This window comes from Oryctolagus cuniculus, chromosome 16, assembly GCF_964237555.1.
Source record: "Oryctolagus cuniculus chromosome 16, mOryCun1.1, whole genome shotgun sequence".
NCBI classification, from domain to species: Eukaryota; Metazoa; Chordata; class Mammalia; order Lagomorpha; family Leporidae; genus Oryctolagus; species Oryctolagus cuniculus.
The window spans coordinates 64,467,562-64,480,804 of NC_091447.1; the positions used below are offsets into that span (position 1 = coordinate 64,467,562).

At 49.7% G+C, this 13,243-nt stretch overlaps 1 protein-coding gene across 1 annotated transcript in view; it reads left to right on the forward strand.

The window, feature by feature from the left end:
* The window catches only part of LOC100350451 (zinc finger protein 208), a 96,178-nt gene that overhangs the window by 63,443 nt on the left and 19,492 nt on the right, over positions 1–13,243 (forward strand). Inside the window, 2 exon segments of the mRNA XM_070059330.1 lie at positions 8,173–8,215; positions 8,302–8,384. Coding sequence (XP_069915431.1) covers positions 8,173–8,215; positions 8,302–8,384 — 126 coding nt within the window.

Below are 13,243 nucleotides of genomic sequence, written 5' to 3' on the forward strand. Positions count from 1 at the left end.
CAAAAAATATTGAAGTGAGATAATTTTTAAGTATATTTTAAGCAGTGGTACACAAGTTTCATGGGTAATGTGGTTTTCTTAAATCACTTAATAGAATCTGTATTTATCCATCTTGCAGTGTTTTGGATCCATGGGTGAACTGAAATGTACTTATAATATGTATGGATATTTAATTTTAAAGTTTTATCTAGTTTTTTAACTATTGTGAGATTAATGGGCAAGTGAAAAATTAGTCTTTGTTGGGATTTTCTTACTGGCCTTGTGGCAACTTCTGGATATCTCTCGTCCATATTATATATAGGCTACCTTTCTTTGAGAGAGAGAGAGAGCGATTTTCCATTGAGTGGTTTACTTCCCAGAGCTGGGCCAGGCCAAAACCAGGGGTTTGGAACTTTTCCTGGGTCTCCCACATTGGTGGTAGGAGCACACACACTTGAGCCTTCATTTGCTGCCTCCAGGGTACATTGGCAGGAAGCTAGACCAGAAGCAGAGCAGCCAGGGCCCAGACTGGTGCTCCATTATAGCATGGGGACCCTGTAGTACAGTGCCCTCCCCTACTGGTTTTATTTTTTATTTATTTATTTATTTTATGGAGCACAGACATTTATTTCATTTTCTTTGTCAGCAGAATTTATTACAGAATATAATAAATTATTTTCCTCTCTTGTTGCTCTTTAGTGGCAGTATGTCTGGCCATTATTTTGATGGTCCACTTTGAATCCGGGGGAAAAGACCTGTGATATAGGACCACGGAATTCAGAATTGGAGCTGGATCTCTGGGTTGTGTTACTCCAGTGTTAAGAATGAGGTTTTTCAGAATCCAGTCACTTTATGAGTCTGTGTTAAATTTCACTGGCAGCCCAACTCAGAGGTTTGGGAGGTGAAAGTGAAGAAAATAGTCGTATCTGGAGCCACCAGAGACACAGAATAATAAGGGGGTGTGGTGGGGTAGACACCTTCTTCCACCCCATTTTTCTGATTGTTTTGCCAATCAAAACTACTGTCAGAATCCCCCACCGACTACTTCACTACATTTTCTTAGGGGTGTAAGTCTCCACGTGAAAGACCCACTCGCAGTTTGGGATTGCCTCCAAGCCCTGGGTGTCTGTGAGGCACTGGTTTGTGCCGTCACACTTGGGGATGTTCTCTTGGGGAGATACACTCCGCCCTCTCTTGACTTTGTAGAAGGCCTCATTGACGCAAAACCCTTGTTCGTACAGGTGGTGGCTGCTCTTTATTCAGCATGACAGCTGCAGCGATGTCACCGTGAAACAGCCTGATGGGAGCTGGTGCCGTGGTGCAGTGGGCTAAGCTGCCGCCTATAATGCAGGCATCCTGTGTGGGCGCCGGTTCGAGTCCCAGCTCCACTGGGGATCCAGCTCCCTGCCAATGGGCCTGGAAAAGCAGTGGAAGATGGCCCAGGTGCTTGGGCCCCTGCCACCCATGGAAGACTTGGATGTCGCTCCTGGCTCCTGCCTTTGGCCTGGCCCAGCCTTGGCCATTGTAGCCAGATCTGTAAAATCTGTCTCCTTCTCTGTCGCTAACTCTGCCTTTCAAATAAATAAGTGCTTAATAAACAAAGCGAAACAACTTGATGAGAACTTGGGTATTTTTTGCCCTCATGTCATCTTTCACTTGAGAGGCACCACCTTGCACATTTCCAGAAGCCCATAGGTGTTTCCTGTTCATCAAGACTCAATGTAATCCCTCGGCTCATTTTCAGTCTTGTTTTATTCTGTGTGATTTTTGAAATATGCATTGTTTTTCTCAAGTGGAAGTTGTGTGTGTGTGTGCATGTGCGTGTGTGTGTCTTAGAAGTATTTTCATATTAAACATTTTCAAGCACCAAACGTTACCGTCTTCTGTTTCCTGAGAAGTGGATTAAAGCATCTGTCCCAATGCCATCCTGGGTCTGGTTGACTGTATATTTTGCCTTGTTATTCACCAGATACTGTGTGTGGACCACCACAGGCCTTCTGCTGTCATGTAAAATTTTGCTTAAATGCATTGCATAGTTGGAATTTTTTATCATGGTTTCTTCTTCCCTCAGCATCAAAAGTGAAATCTTAACAGTTGTGAGTAGCAGGATGACAGGCGCTGGCAAAGCACTGTAATAAAGTTGTAGTACTGAACCTGACCGTGAACCACATGGCACTGCGGCTCCATGAGAGCGTTGAAAGGCTTCTAGTACTTTCTGCTTCCTTCATATGGGCTGATTAGGAAGACAGAATGAGTTCTGTCCATCCTTGGGAATCCCAATAGTTTTTATTTAGAAGGTACAACAGAAGGACTTGGAAGCCCCAGTCATTCATATTAATGAGAAGAAGGAGATGTTGGCCATTTTTAGGATGTGACGCGTGTTCTTTGACCAGTGTTAGGGACGAGGTTCCAAGATGCCTCTGTTTTCCCCATGATCCTTCACGGCCCCTGAGGTGCAACGTCTGATGTCGGAGAGACCTCACGTTGTCTTTTCAATAGCATGAGGCTTAGCTTTTGGTGAGGATGAGGCCAGCTCCCAGTCTACTGGTCCTGTGTTTGCCTTTCTTACTTTTACCTAAACACGAAATATTTCCTAAGATACATTAAACAGGTTTTCTTTTTTTTTTTTCTTTTAAAAAAAGATTTACATGAAAGAGTTACACAGAGAGGGAAGGAGAGGAAAAGAGAGAGAGAGAGAGAGGTCTTCCATCCACTGGTTCACTTCCCAATTAGCCGCAATGGCTGGAGCTTTGCCAATCTGAAGCCAGGAGCTTCTTCTGGGTCTCCCACATGGGTGCAGGGGCTCAAGCACTTAGGCCATCTTCCACTGCTTTCCCAGGCCATTGGAGAGAGCTGGATTGGAAGAGGAGCAGCCGGGACTAGAACCAGTGCCCATATGGGATGCCAGCACTTCAGGCCGGGGCTTTAACCCGCTGCGCCACAGAGCCGACCCCTAAACAGGTTTGTTTTGTTTTGTTGTTGTTGTTTTCTGTAAAGTACCTCAGTCAGGATATCTAAACTTTAGGTGTGTGTTGTAGTGCAGCAGATCAAACCATGGCTTGGCATCACCTCAGTCCAAATTAGAGAGCTAGCGTGAACCCTAGCTCCTCTGCTCTGCCCAGTTTCTTGCTGATGCACCCTGGGAGGCAGCAGCTGAAGACTCAAGTACTGGGATCCCCACCACCTACACGGGGGACCCTGAGCTCCTGGCTTTGGCCTGGCCCAGCCCTGACTGTTGTGGACATTGACAGAGTGAACCAGCAAGTGGAAATTGTTCCTGTCTCTTCTGTGTGTCTCACTCCTTCAAATAAATAAAAATAAACATTTAAAAAAAAGATACATAGAGGTTGGCATTGTGGCACAGTGGGTTGAGCAGGCATCCCACGTGGGTGCCAGTTTCAGTCTCAGCTGCTCCACTTCAGATCCAGCTCCCTGCTAATGAGCCTGGGGAAGCAGTGGAAGATGGCCCAAGTCCCTGGACCCCTGCTGCCCACATGAGAGACATGAATGAAGTTCCAGGCTCCTGGCGTCGGCCTGGCGTAGCCTCAGCTATTGTGGCCACTTGGGGAATCACTGCCTTTCAAATAAATCTTAGGGGAAAAAAAAAAAAGATAAACTCACTAATATATATGGCAGATGAGGCCACACTAAGAACAAACAGCCTCATCATCCCAACTAAGTCATTTTTTAAAAAAAGATTTATTTATTTGAAAGTTACAAAGAGGGAGAGACAGAAAAAGGTCTTCCATCAGCTGGTTTACTCTCCAGATGGCTGCAACGGTTGGGGTTGATTCAGGCAGCAGCTAGGAGTCAAGAACTCCATCCAGGCCTCCCACGTGGGTTGCAGGGGCCCAAGCACTTGGGCTACCTTCCCCTGCTCTCCCAGGTGCATTAGCAGGGATCTGGATCAGAAGTGGAGCAGCCGGGATTCAAACCAGTGTTCATTTGAGATGCCAGCATCATAGGCGGCAGCTTTTCGTATTGTACCCCAATACTAGCCCCCTGCAACTAAAACACCGTGTCCCTCATAGAACAGTATTGTATACTCAAGGCCGGCGCTGCGGCTCAATAGGCTAATCCTCCACCTAGCAGCGCCGGCACACCGGGTTCTAGTCCCGGTCGGGGCACTGGATTCTTTCCCGGTTGCCCCTCTTCCAGGCCAGCTCTCTGCTGTGGCCCGGGAAGGCAGTGGAGGATGACCCAAGTGCTTGGGCCCTGCACCCCATGGGAGACCAGGAGAAGCACCTGGCTCCTGCCATAGGATCAGCGCGGTGCGCCGGCCACAGCGCGCCAGCTGTGGCAGCCATTGGAGGGTGAACCAACGGCAAAAGGAAGACCTTTCTGTCTCTCTCTCTCTCTCACTATCCACTCTGCCTGTCAAAAAAAAAACAGTATTGTATACTCAAAAACATAGCACGAAGAATCCAGGCACCCTAGACTCCGAATAGAGACATAGAAAACAAATTCGTACAGTCCTGGTGCTTATTTGTGGGCATGTGAGAGAGAAATGAGATGGTGAGCAAATGGTGAAACTTCGGTGGAAATGGGGGCTCGGAGGAAAAGCTGGGTGCGGGTCTGGACCTTCTCTACGGAGGGTAGGAGCATCAGGGGGTGGATCTGTCTGCTTTTCTTTGCTATCATCATTCTCAAGAAGGTTTGCTTCGGCTCTGGGTTTTTGTCAGAGCAGTGGGCTGCATCTGATGGGAGGCTTGCTGGCAGCACAGGATCAGGGAGCAGGCCTGTGTATGTGCCTGTTCTGCCTTGCAGATTACCCGGATTCAATCATAAGGACTACATCCTAGTGTCCTTAGCTATCTTCTCCTAATCCCTGCCCCCGCCCCGGCCCGCCAAAAACTCAATGGGTCACATGTCCATCCCCTTGATAACCTCACTGTGGAACTTGAATTTCAGCACACCAACCCTGAGGGCCACACTCAAGCTGTAGATGTGCGCTAATGCACCTAGGAAGGCAGCAGAAGATGGCCCAGGTACCCGGACGCCTGCCACCCATGTGGGGAGACCAGGATGAAATTTCCTGGCTCCTGGCTTTGGCCTGGCCAAGCCCCAGCTGTTGCAGTCATTTGGGGAGTGAACCAGCGGATGGAAGCTCTTACTATTTTTGTCTCTTCCTCTCTCCTGCTCTGTGTTTCAAATAAATAAATAAGTAAATTTTTGAAAAATTAAGATCTATGATAAGAATATAAGCTAGATTTGGAGATGTCCTCCTTGGATTGTATCGGTGTTGGCATCGCGAGCTGACTTTTCTAGAACCTGTTCCCTTCCTGTGTCCATGTTAGAAATCATTGGTGGTGGAACTTGCATGGCCCTTGGAATGTGGAAGTGAAGCAGACAGGAGTCACAGACAAAAGCATAAGGACTTTGTGGACACCTGTTTTTGTTTTGTTTTGTTTTTTTAAGATTTTATTTGTTTGAGAAGAACAGTTATAGACAGAGGAAGAGACAGAGAGAGAGGCCTTTCATCCACTGGTTCACTCCCCAGATGGCTACAATGGCTGGAGATGGGCTGATCCGAAGCCAGGAGCCAGGAGATTCTTCCAGGTCTCCCATGCGGGTGCAGGGGCCCAAGGACTTGGGCCATCTTCTGCTGTTTTTCCAGGCCACAGCAGAGAGCTGGATCGGAAAAGAAGCAGGCAGGACTCAAACCAGCAACCCACATGGGATGCTGGTGCCGCAGGTGGGAATTAACCCACTGCGCCACAGCGCCGGCTGACACCTGCTTTCTAATACTTTGCCCTGCCAATCAAGAGTATGCGGAAACCACTGGGGGCTGCTCGTTCCATTTTCTCAGAGGTGCAGGTTTCCGCAGAGATCTGTCTGCACTTTGGATCTCCGATCCCCTGACTTCCGTCCTCTCTGGCATCGGGTGTGGTGCACTCTGTACACGATGACTGTGTGGCCACTGCCATGGTGCAGTCACAGAGCAGCCCACGGGAATGGTTCCTCTCCTGCCCTGTCGTGCAGTGCCGTGGATCCCAGCGGTTCCATCTCCCCCACGGCAGGCAGGCTCTGAGTGTCTGATGCCTTCCAGTGGCTTGGAGCACCTCCAAACATCCTAGGTTTGTAACATGTGATTGCAACAATGCATTTCTTTGGTCAAAGGGTTCTGTAGCTGTTCTCTGGAAATATCTTACTGAATCTTTTCAAACAGCTGCTATGCTATCAGACAGAAGGATACTTTAAAAGGTTTGTGGAAACTGGAATGTGCCAGGGCCGCTGCTGTGGTATGGTGGGCTAAGACTTGGCCTGTGTGGCCGGCATCCCGTCATGGGCGCCAGTTCGAGTCCCGGCTGCTCCACTTCTGATCCAGCTCCCTGCTAATGCACCTGGGAGAGCAGAGGAAGATGGCCCAAGTGCTTGGGTCTCTGCCATCCACATGGAAGATGGCCCAAATGCTTGGGTCCCTGCCATCCACATGGGAGACCCAGATGGAGCTCCTGGCTTCTGCCTGGCCCAGCCCTGGCTTTTGGGCCATTTGGGGAATGATGCCATGGATGAAGATGAACCCCCCCCCCACCTCAACTCTGCCTATCAAATAAGTACTTTAAAAAGAAAATCACATAGACTTTGTCACTACCCACACACTTAGTCACACAAACTCAGACATCCCCAAAGCTAATGTCCCACAGCCACTGGGTCATACACTAAATAATTCTGTGATCACAGCCACGACATTGGGATAAACACCTATCGAGAGAAGGTGGGAGGGTCTCTTCATATCCTCCATTACAGTAACGCTGGTAAGTTTGAAGCTGCTCGGAACCTCCAACCCACCACATGTTCTCTGTAGCGAAGCTGTTGTGCCTGGGCACTTAACAGACGTGAGGAATTTCTGTAAGAGCAAAAATGAAAAAGCAAGCAAAATCCTATCCTACATAGAATGGATGAGCAAGTGGGGTGGCCCAGGTCGCAGGGACCAGCACACGGGAAACAAGTGGGAAGAAGGGAAACCATGGAGACACCCATCCCTCTATTTTATTTTATTTTATTTTATTTATTTTTTTGTTTTTATTTTTATTTTAATTTTATTTTTTCTCCATTTTATTTCACAATTCCAAAGTGGTAAAATTAAGCCAAATGCTGCTCCGTGAGCAATAGTAGATAGTAAGACTGAAGAATATCCGTGCAAGGCTGCATCGTTAGTAGCGTCTTGAGACAGAAGGGACATGTGGTCAGGCTGTGAAGGGCCCAGGACCTATTAATTACCATAGCTGTGTAGGCCACAGAAATTTATACAATTATTATTTAGCCATAAAACATTTTATGCTTTATTTTGTAATTATGATGTACTTCACTACAAAATAGAAATTATTAAATATTTGGAATATTTATTTTGCTATATTTTTTTAAAAAGATTTATTTATTTTGAGAGATCTTCCCTACACTGCTTTCCTCCCTAGATGGCCACCAGGGCCAGGGCTGGGCCAGCGAGGGCCAGGAGCTTCATTCGGGTCTCCAGTGTGGGTGGTGGAGACCCAAGCACTTGGGCCATTCTGCAGAGAGCTGCATCGGAAGTGGGACTGAAACTGGTGCCCATCTGCGACACAATACCGGCCCCCTGTGTCTGTTTAAAGACACAGTTCCTTAGGCATAGCATCTTAGGTACCTTCATAAACAATTAGGGAGGTTACTGATATGAAAAAAGCTTCATGATGCATTTATTAATTTTATTTAAGGGGAAGGGGAGAGAGAGTTTCCATCTGCTGGTTCTACAACAGGCTAGGCCAACACCAGGAGCCCGGAACTCCATCCGGGTCCTCCACAGGGGCGGCAGGGACCCCACTACTTGAACCGCAACCTGCTGCCTCCCCGGGTGCGCATGCGCAGGGAGCTGGCCTCGGATGGAAGTTGGGACTCGAACCCGGGCACCGCAGAATGAGACGGGGTCTCTGTGCCTAACACCCGGCCGTCTGCAGCAATGGCATTCACAACAGCGTAGCTGGAACCACAGGCTTCGTGAAGGAAGAATGGATTAAAAAAATAATAAAGGGCAACGTTCATAAGCTGAGCCCCGTGCAGCTTCGAGTCCCCCCCCGCCCCCACGATCTGAAACAGCGGCGGGAGGGCCGCCAGGGCCCGCGTGGAGGGCTGGCGACAAGCGGACGCTGACCGCCAACGCGTGGCCCCCTACGCGAGGCCAGCGTTCCCGAACCTGTCCGTCTGGGGCCTCCGTAGGCGGGGCCTCGAGGACCGTCCAATCAGGAGCGCTTTCTGAGAGGTGGGCGAGGCTACGTCCCGCAGGCGGCGCGTTCGGGAGCCGCGCCCCGCCCCGCCCCGCCCCGCCCGTGTCACGTGGGCGGTGAGCGGCCTCGGGCCGCCTCAGGGGTCTCCCGGGTCTCCGCGGCCTCGGCTGTGGCGCTGGGGCCGGCGGGGCCGCCCGGGACATGGTGAGTGTCCGCAGCCGGGCGTCCTGAGGAGGGAGCAGGGGCTGGCTGGAAGCAGCTGGAACCGGCTGAGGCGGGATGCGGGCCTTCGGAGGGGGAAGCGGGCGTCCTCCGCCGGCGCCCCGCGTCTCCTCAGCTCGTGCGCTGACGGCGGGAGGGTCGCGGGAGCACGCGGACTCGGCGTGTGGGGGCCGCCGGCCCTCTCCGCCCCCAGCGGTCACCCGTTTCCATGTGTGGTTTTTCTAAACGTGCGGGAAGCGGCGTCTCGAAGCCCCGCACGGCTGTGCCCAGGGCGGTAAGTGTCCAGGTGCCAGAAGCCGGAGCCACGTCCCGTCCCCGGAGGCGCGTGTCGCTCCGGCGTCCCGCGGGGTCCCTCTTGCAGGGCGGGAGGGAGCCCTTGGCCGCCCCGGACAGCTGGCGACCCCTAGGCTGGGGTTGAGCTTTGGTGAGGTTTGAGTTTTTTGCATCCGCAGTGCTGGCTGCCGTGAGCATGGTTTTTTTTTGGGGGGGGGGGGGGGGTTTGGAGGGGGTTTTTTGTTGTTTTTTTTTTCCCCGTTAGGGAGGTGGGTGAAAGTCGCTGGTTAGGTTTCACGCGGTTGAGTGACGGTTAGATCCCCGATGGTGAGCTGTGACGTCTGCAGAGAGCGGGCCGTGGTGGGCGAGTGTCCGAGGCCGTTCTCCCCGAGGACTGACCCTGAGGGGAGTGTGGGACCCTCAAGCTGGTGTGCGTGTTTGTTTAGGCTCTGGGCGTGGTTTTTCCTTCTGCAATTTGAGGAAGCAGGCAGGGCACCTGAACTGCTCAGAATATTCGTGTTTTTTTTTTCCTCCTTTGGATGCCTTTATCTACTGAATATTGTGGCCCCTTCACTTCAGTTGCCCTTAGCCTTCTGCGATTTAGTCGTTGTGTGAGTGTGTAAGATCTTAGTTTCTTTGACTTTGAAAGTGGAAGTTTAGAGACAGGACATAAGGCGAGAAAATCCTGAAACCAAACAGTCTTTGTTTCTTGTAGGCAAATCCTCAAAATGTGAGATGGCTATCAAGCACTTTTCCAATCAGTTTTTAGATGTGCATATGTCCCTAGAGAAGATTGGGATTGAAGAAGGTTTACTAGTAAGAAAACAAAATAAAAACCTCAAAACCTCTGTCTCAATAGGAGGAAAGCTACTCAAAGCTTCTGCAATCTTTGAAATTCCTGCCGTTTATAAGGAATTAAGTCCAATCCCTTATGCATTCCTTAAATCACTCCCAGTGTGAGATATAATGGAAGGGCTGTGATGTAACTTCTCATATTAGAGATTTGAAATTTCTATGGTTTACAACCTTTAATGTTTAAGTAATGTTTAAGGATTATATCCTTTTTTTTTTTTTTTTTTTGACAGGCAGAGTTAGTGAGAGAGAGAGAAAGGTCTTCCTTCTGCTGGTTCACCCCCCAAATGGCCGCTATGGCCTGCGCGCTGTGCTGATCCGAAGCCAGGAGCCAGGTGCTTTTCCTGGTCTCCCATGGGGTGCAGGGGCCCAAGTACTTGGGCCATCCTTCACTGCCTTCCCGGGCCACAGCAGAGAGCTGGACTGGAAGAGGAGCAACCAGGACAGGACCGGTGCCCCAAATGGGACTAGAACCCGGAGTGCTGGCGCCGCAGGCGGCGGGTTAGCCTGGTGAGCCGCGGCGCTGGCCGAGGATTATATCTTAAAATGATTTCCATATAGAAGAGTTGAAATTAAATAAAGACTAAGTATTATAAAGCTCCTAGCATTGTGGCCATGGGAGTGGGGGTTGAACCAGTGGATGGAAGGTGCTTGCTCACTCTCTTTCACAAAATAAATAATAAAGAAAATAAATAATCTTTTTAAAGATTAGATGGTGGGGCAGGCGCCGCGGCTCACTAGGTTAATCCTCCGCCTTGCGGCGCCAGCACACCGGAGTCTAGTCCTGGCCGGGGCGCCGGATTCTGTCCCGGTTGCCCCTCTTCCAGGCCAGCTCTCTGCTGTGGCCAGGGAGTGCAGTGGAGGATGGCCCAAGTGCTTGGGCCCTGCACCCCATGGGAGACCAGGATAAGTACCTGGTTCCTGCCATCGGATCAGCGCAGTGCGCCAGCCGCAGTGGCCATTGGAGGGTGAACCAACGGCCAAGGAAGACCTCTCTCTCTGTCTCTCTCTCTCTCACTGTCCACTCTGCCTGTCAAAAAAAAAAAAGATGGTGGGCTGAAAGAACACGTCTAAAGGCAAAGGCCTCCTGGGACCTTTAAGTACCTCTGCTGTTGGTGCTTCAGTATCATTTCTCTGAGGTTTAGAGGGGGCGGCACACATGCCACCCCAGTAGTACAAGTGAGTCAGATTAAACCTGACATAGCTGGGGGTTCTTTTTTTTTAATAGAAGTATTGAATTTTATATTTATTTGAGAGAGTTAGAGAGGAGAGACAGAGAAATCTTACATCTGCTGGTTCACTCTCCAATTGGCCACAGTGACCCAGGGCTGGGCCAGGGCTGGCCAGGGCTGGCCAGGCCTGAGCCAGGAGCTTTTTCCAGGTCTTCCACGTGGGAGCAGGGGCCCAGGAACTTGGGCCATCTTCTGCTGCATTCCCAGGCACATTAGCAGGGAGCTGGATTGAAAGTGAAGCAGCCCGGACTTGAATTGGTGCCCATGTGGGTTGTGGTGCTTCAGGTGGTAGCTTAACCTGCTGCACTACAGCACAAGCCCCAGCTAAGGGCTCTTAAAAAGAAGCCATTGCCACCAAGTCTCCTAACTTTGACACTGGATTGAGACTTTCTAGAGGAAAATTTGTATAATTGTCTGATTAGGGAGGATGAAAGTCTCCCCCCCCCAGCAGAATATTTCCAGCAACAATAACAAAAAGGAGCGAGGAAGAAGGAAAAAAATACAAAATGAAGGGCACTGCTTGGCTTTTGGTCTCTATGATGTGATAATGCCCTCACCTGGCAAACCTTCATGGGATTAATACTGCGACTCAAATTAGCTACACTTGGGTTACTGCTAAATTCAGTAAGGTACTCTTGATAATCTTAGGAAAGTTACTGAATATAAAATAGAACACAAATTGGATTTGTCTGACCTTAACCAACAGAACTCTTTTCATGGCCTGAATTGTAAATTCCCCAAGGTCATGGTACATGTTATCCTACAGTATCTCATAGTGAGTAGGAAGCCCTGTGCCAATGAGTCTTAGTTAAATCAAGTATTTCGCACTTACAAGGTGGCTTGACAAAATGGGAACCCTCTCACACCTTACTCTCCAGCTAAATTAGTTACTGTCCCAGTGTAAACTGAGCAGAGCCTTGAAGGATTGAAGAGTATTATTCAAAAACCTAGTTGGTGCTTTCTCCTTTAACAGCACAGGTTGGCTTGTTCTCAAATCTGTTAGGGATGAATGGTGCCTTACAGGGGTTTGCTGCAGTCTCACAGGGTGGTTGTACCTACTAAGCCATCTCTTTCATACATTATGTTAATTACTCCATGCAGCCAGTACATATTGTTGGAAGGGATGTGGCTGAGTCTCTTCTGTTCCGTGCCTGTTTCATCAGCTTCTTAGCGGCAGTTGGCTTCCCAGTTGAGGAGATTTGGTTCACCTTTGGTCAAATCCAGGTAACAACCTGTGGTCGCACAGTCTTTGCAGGTGAGACCAGAGCTGCATCCTCCTTTCTCCAGGAGCACAAGCGTGACATGCCACTAGTGACTTCCTCCTTGGTGACGTCAGTTTGACATCCAGGACACACAGATACTGAAGGGAAGAGCTCACCACCAGCAGATGAGCCATCGCCACTGCACGGTGTGGGCCTGAACGGTGCTTGTGAATTCCTGAGCCGACACTGTGTCTGATCCTCTCGGCACTCGTATCTTCTAGAAGTGAAAGAGCACTTGTTTACAAGTGCATGTATGCCTTGTCCTGTAAGCTGATCCTCCTTGAATGGGTGCCCTAAAAAGAGGGCACCAGGCTGTGTTACTCTGCCCTGCACCAGGAATTCCTGTTAGCACTCTCAGGCTCCCTCACTGGATGGAGGCTGCAGCAGCCTCCTCATTCGGTCCCTGTAGTTACCCATGATTGCTCTAAGTTTCTTTTTAAGAAAACTTTTTAATTTTTATCTGAAAAGCAGAGAGGATCTTCTTTCACAGGTTCACACCCCCAACAGCCAGGACTGTGCCAGGCTGAAGCCAGCCCAGTACTCAAGTGAGCTTCCTACATGAGTGGCAGGGGAGACTCAAGTGCTTGACCCCTCATCTGCGGCCTCCCAAGGTATACACCAGCAGGAAGCCTCGTTGGAAGCAGAGGAACCAGGACTTGAATCAGGCAGTCTGATATGTGATGTGGGTGTCCCAAACAGTGACTTAACCACTGACCCATAGGTTTCTGATAGAAGAAATTATTTACCCGCTACACCATGGTGCTGGCCCTGATAACATGGATTTCTTTGTTTTTATTTATTCATTTTTAAAGATTTATTTTATTTATTTGAAAGAGTTAGAGTGAGGTAGAGAGAGAGGTCTTCCATCTGCTGGTTCACTCCCCAGATGGCCGCAACAGCCGGAGCTGTGCCAATCTGAAGCCAGGAGCTTCTTCTGGGTTTCCATGTGGGTGCAGGGGCCCAAGGACCTGGGCCATTCTCCACTGCTCTCCCAGGCCATAGCAGAGAGCCGGATTGGAAGTGGAGCAGCCAAGACTAGAACCGGCACCCATATGGGATGCTGGCACTTCAGACCAGGGCTTTAACCTGCTGCACCACAGCACCAGTCCTAGATTTCTGTTTTTAAATTTGTTTATTTACTTAAAAAGCAGAGTTACAGAGAGGCAGAGAGAGACAGGTATTTCATCTGCTGGTTCACTCCCCAAATGGCCACAATGGCCAG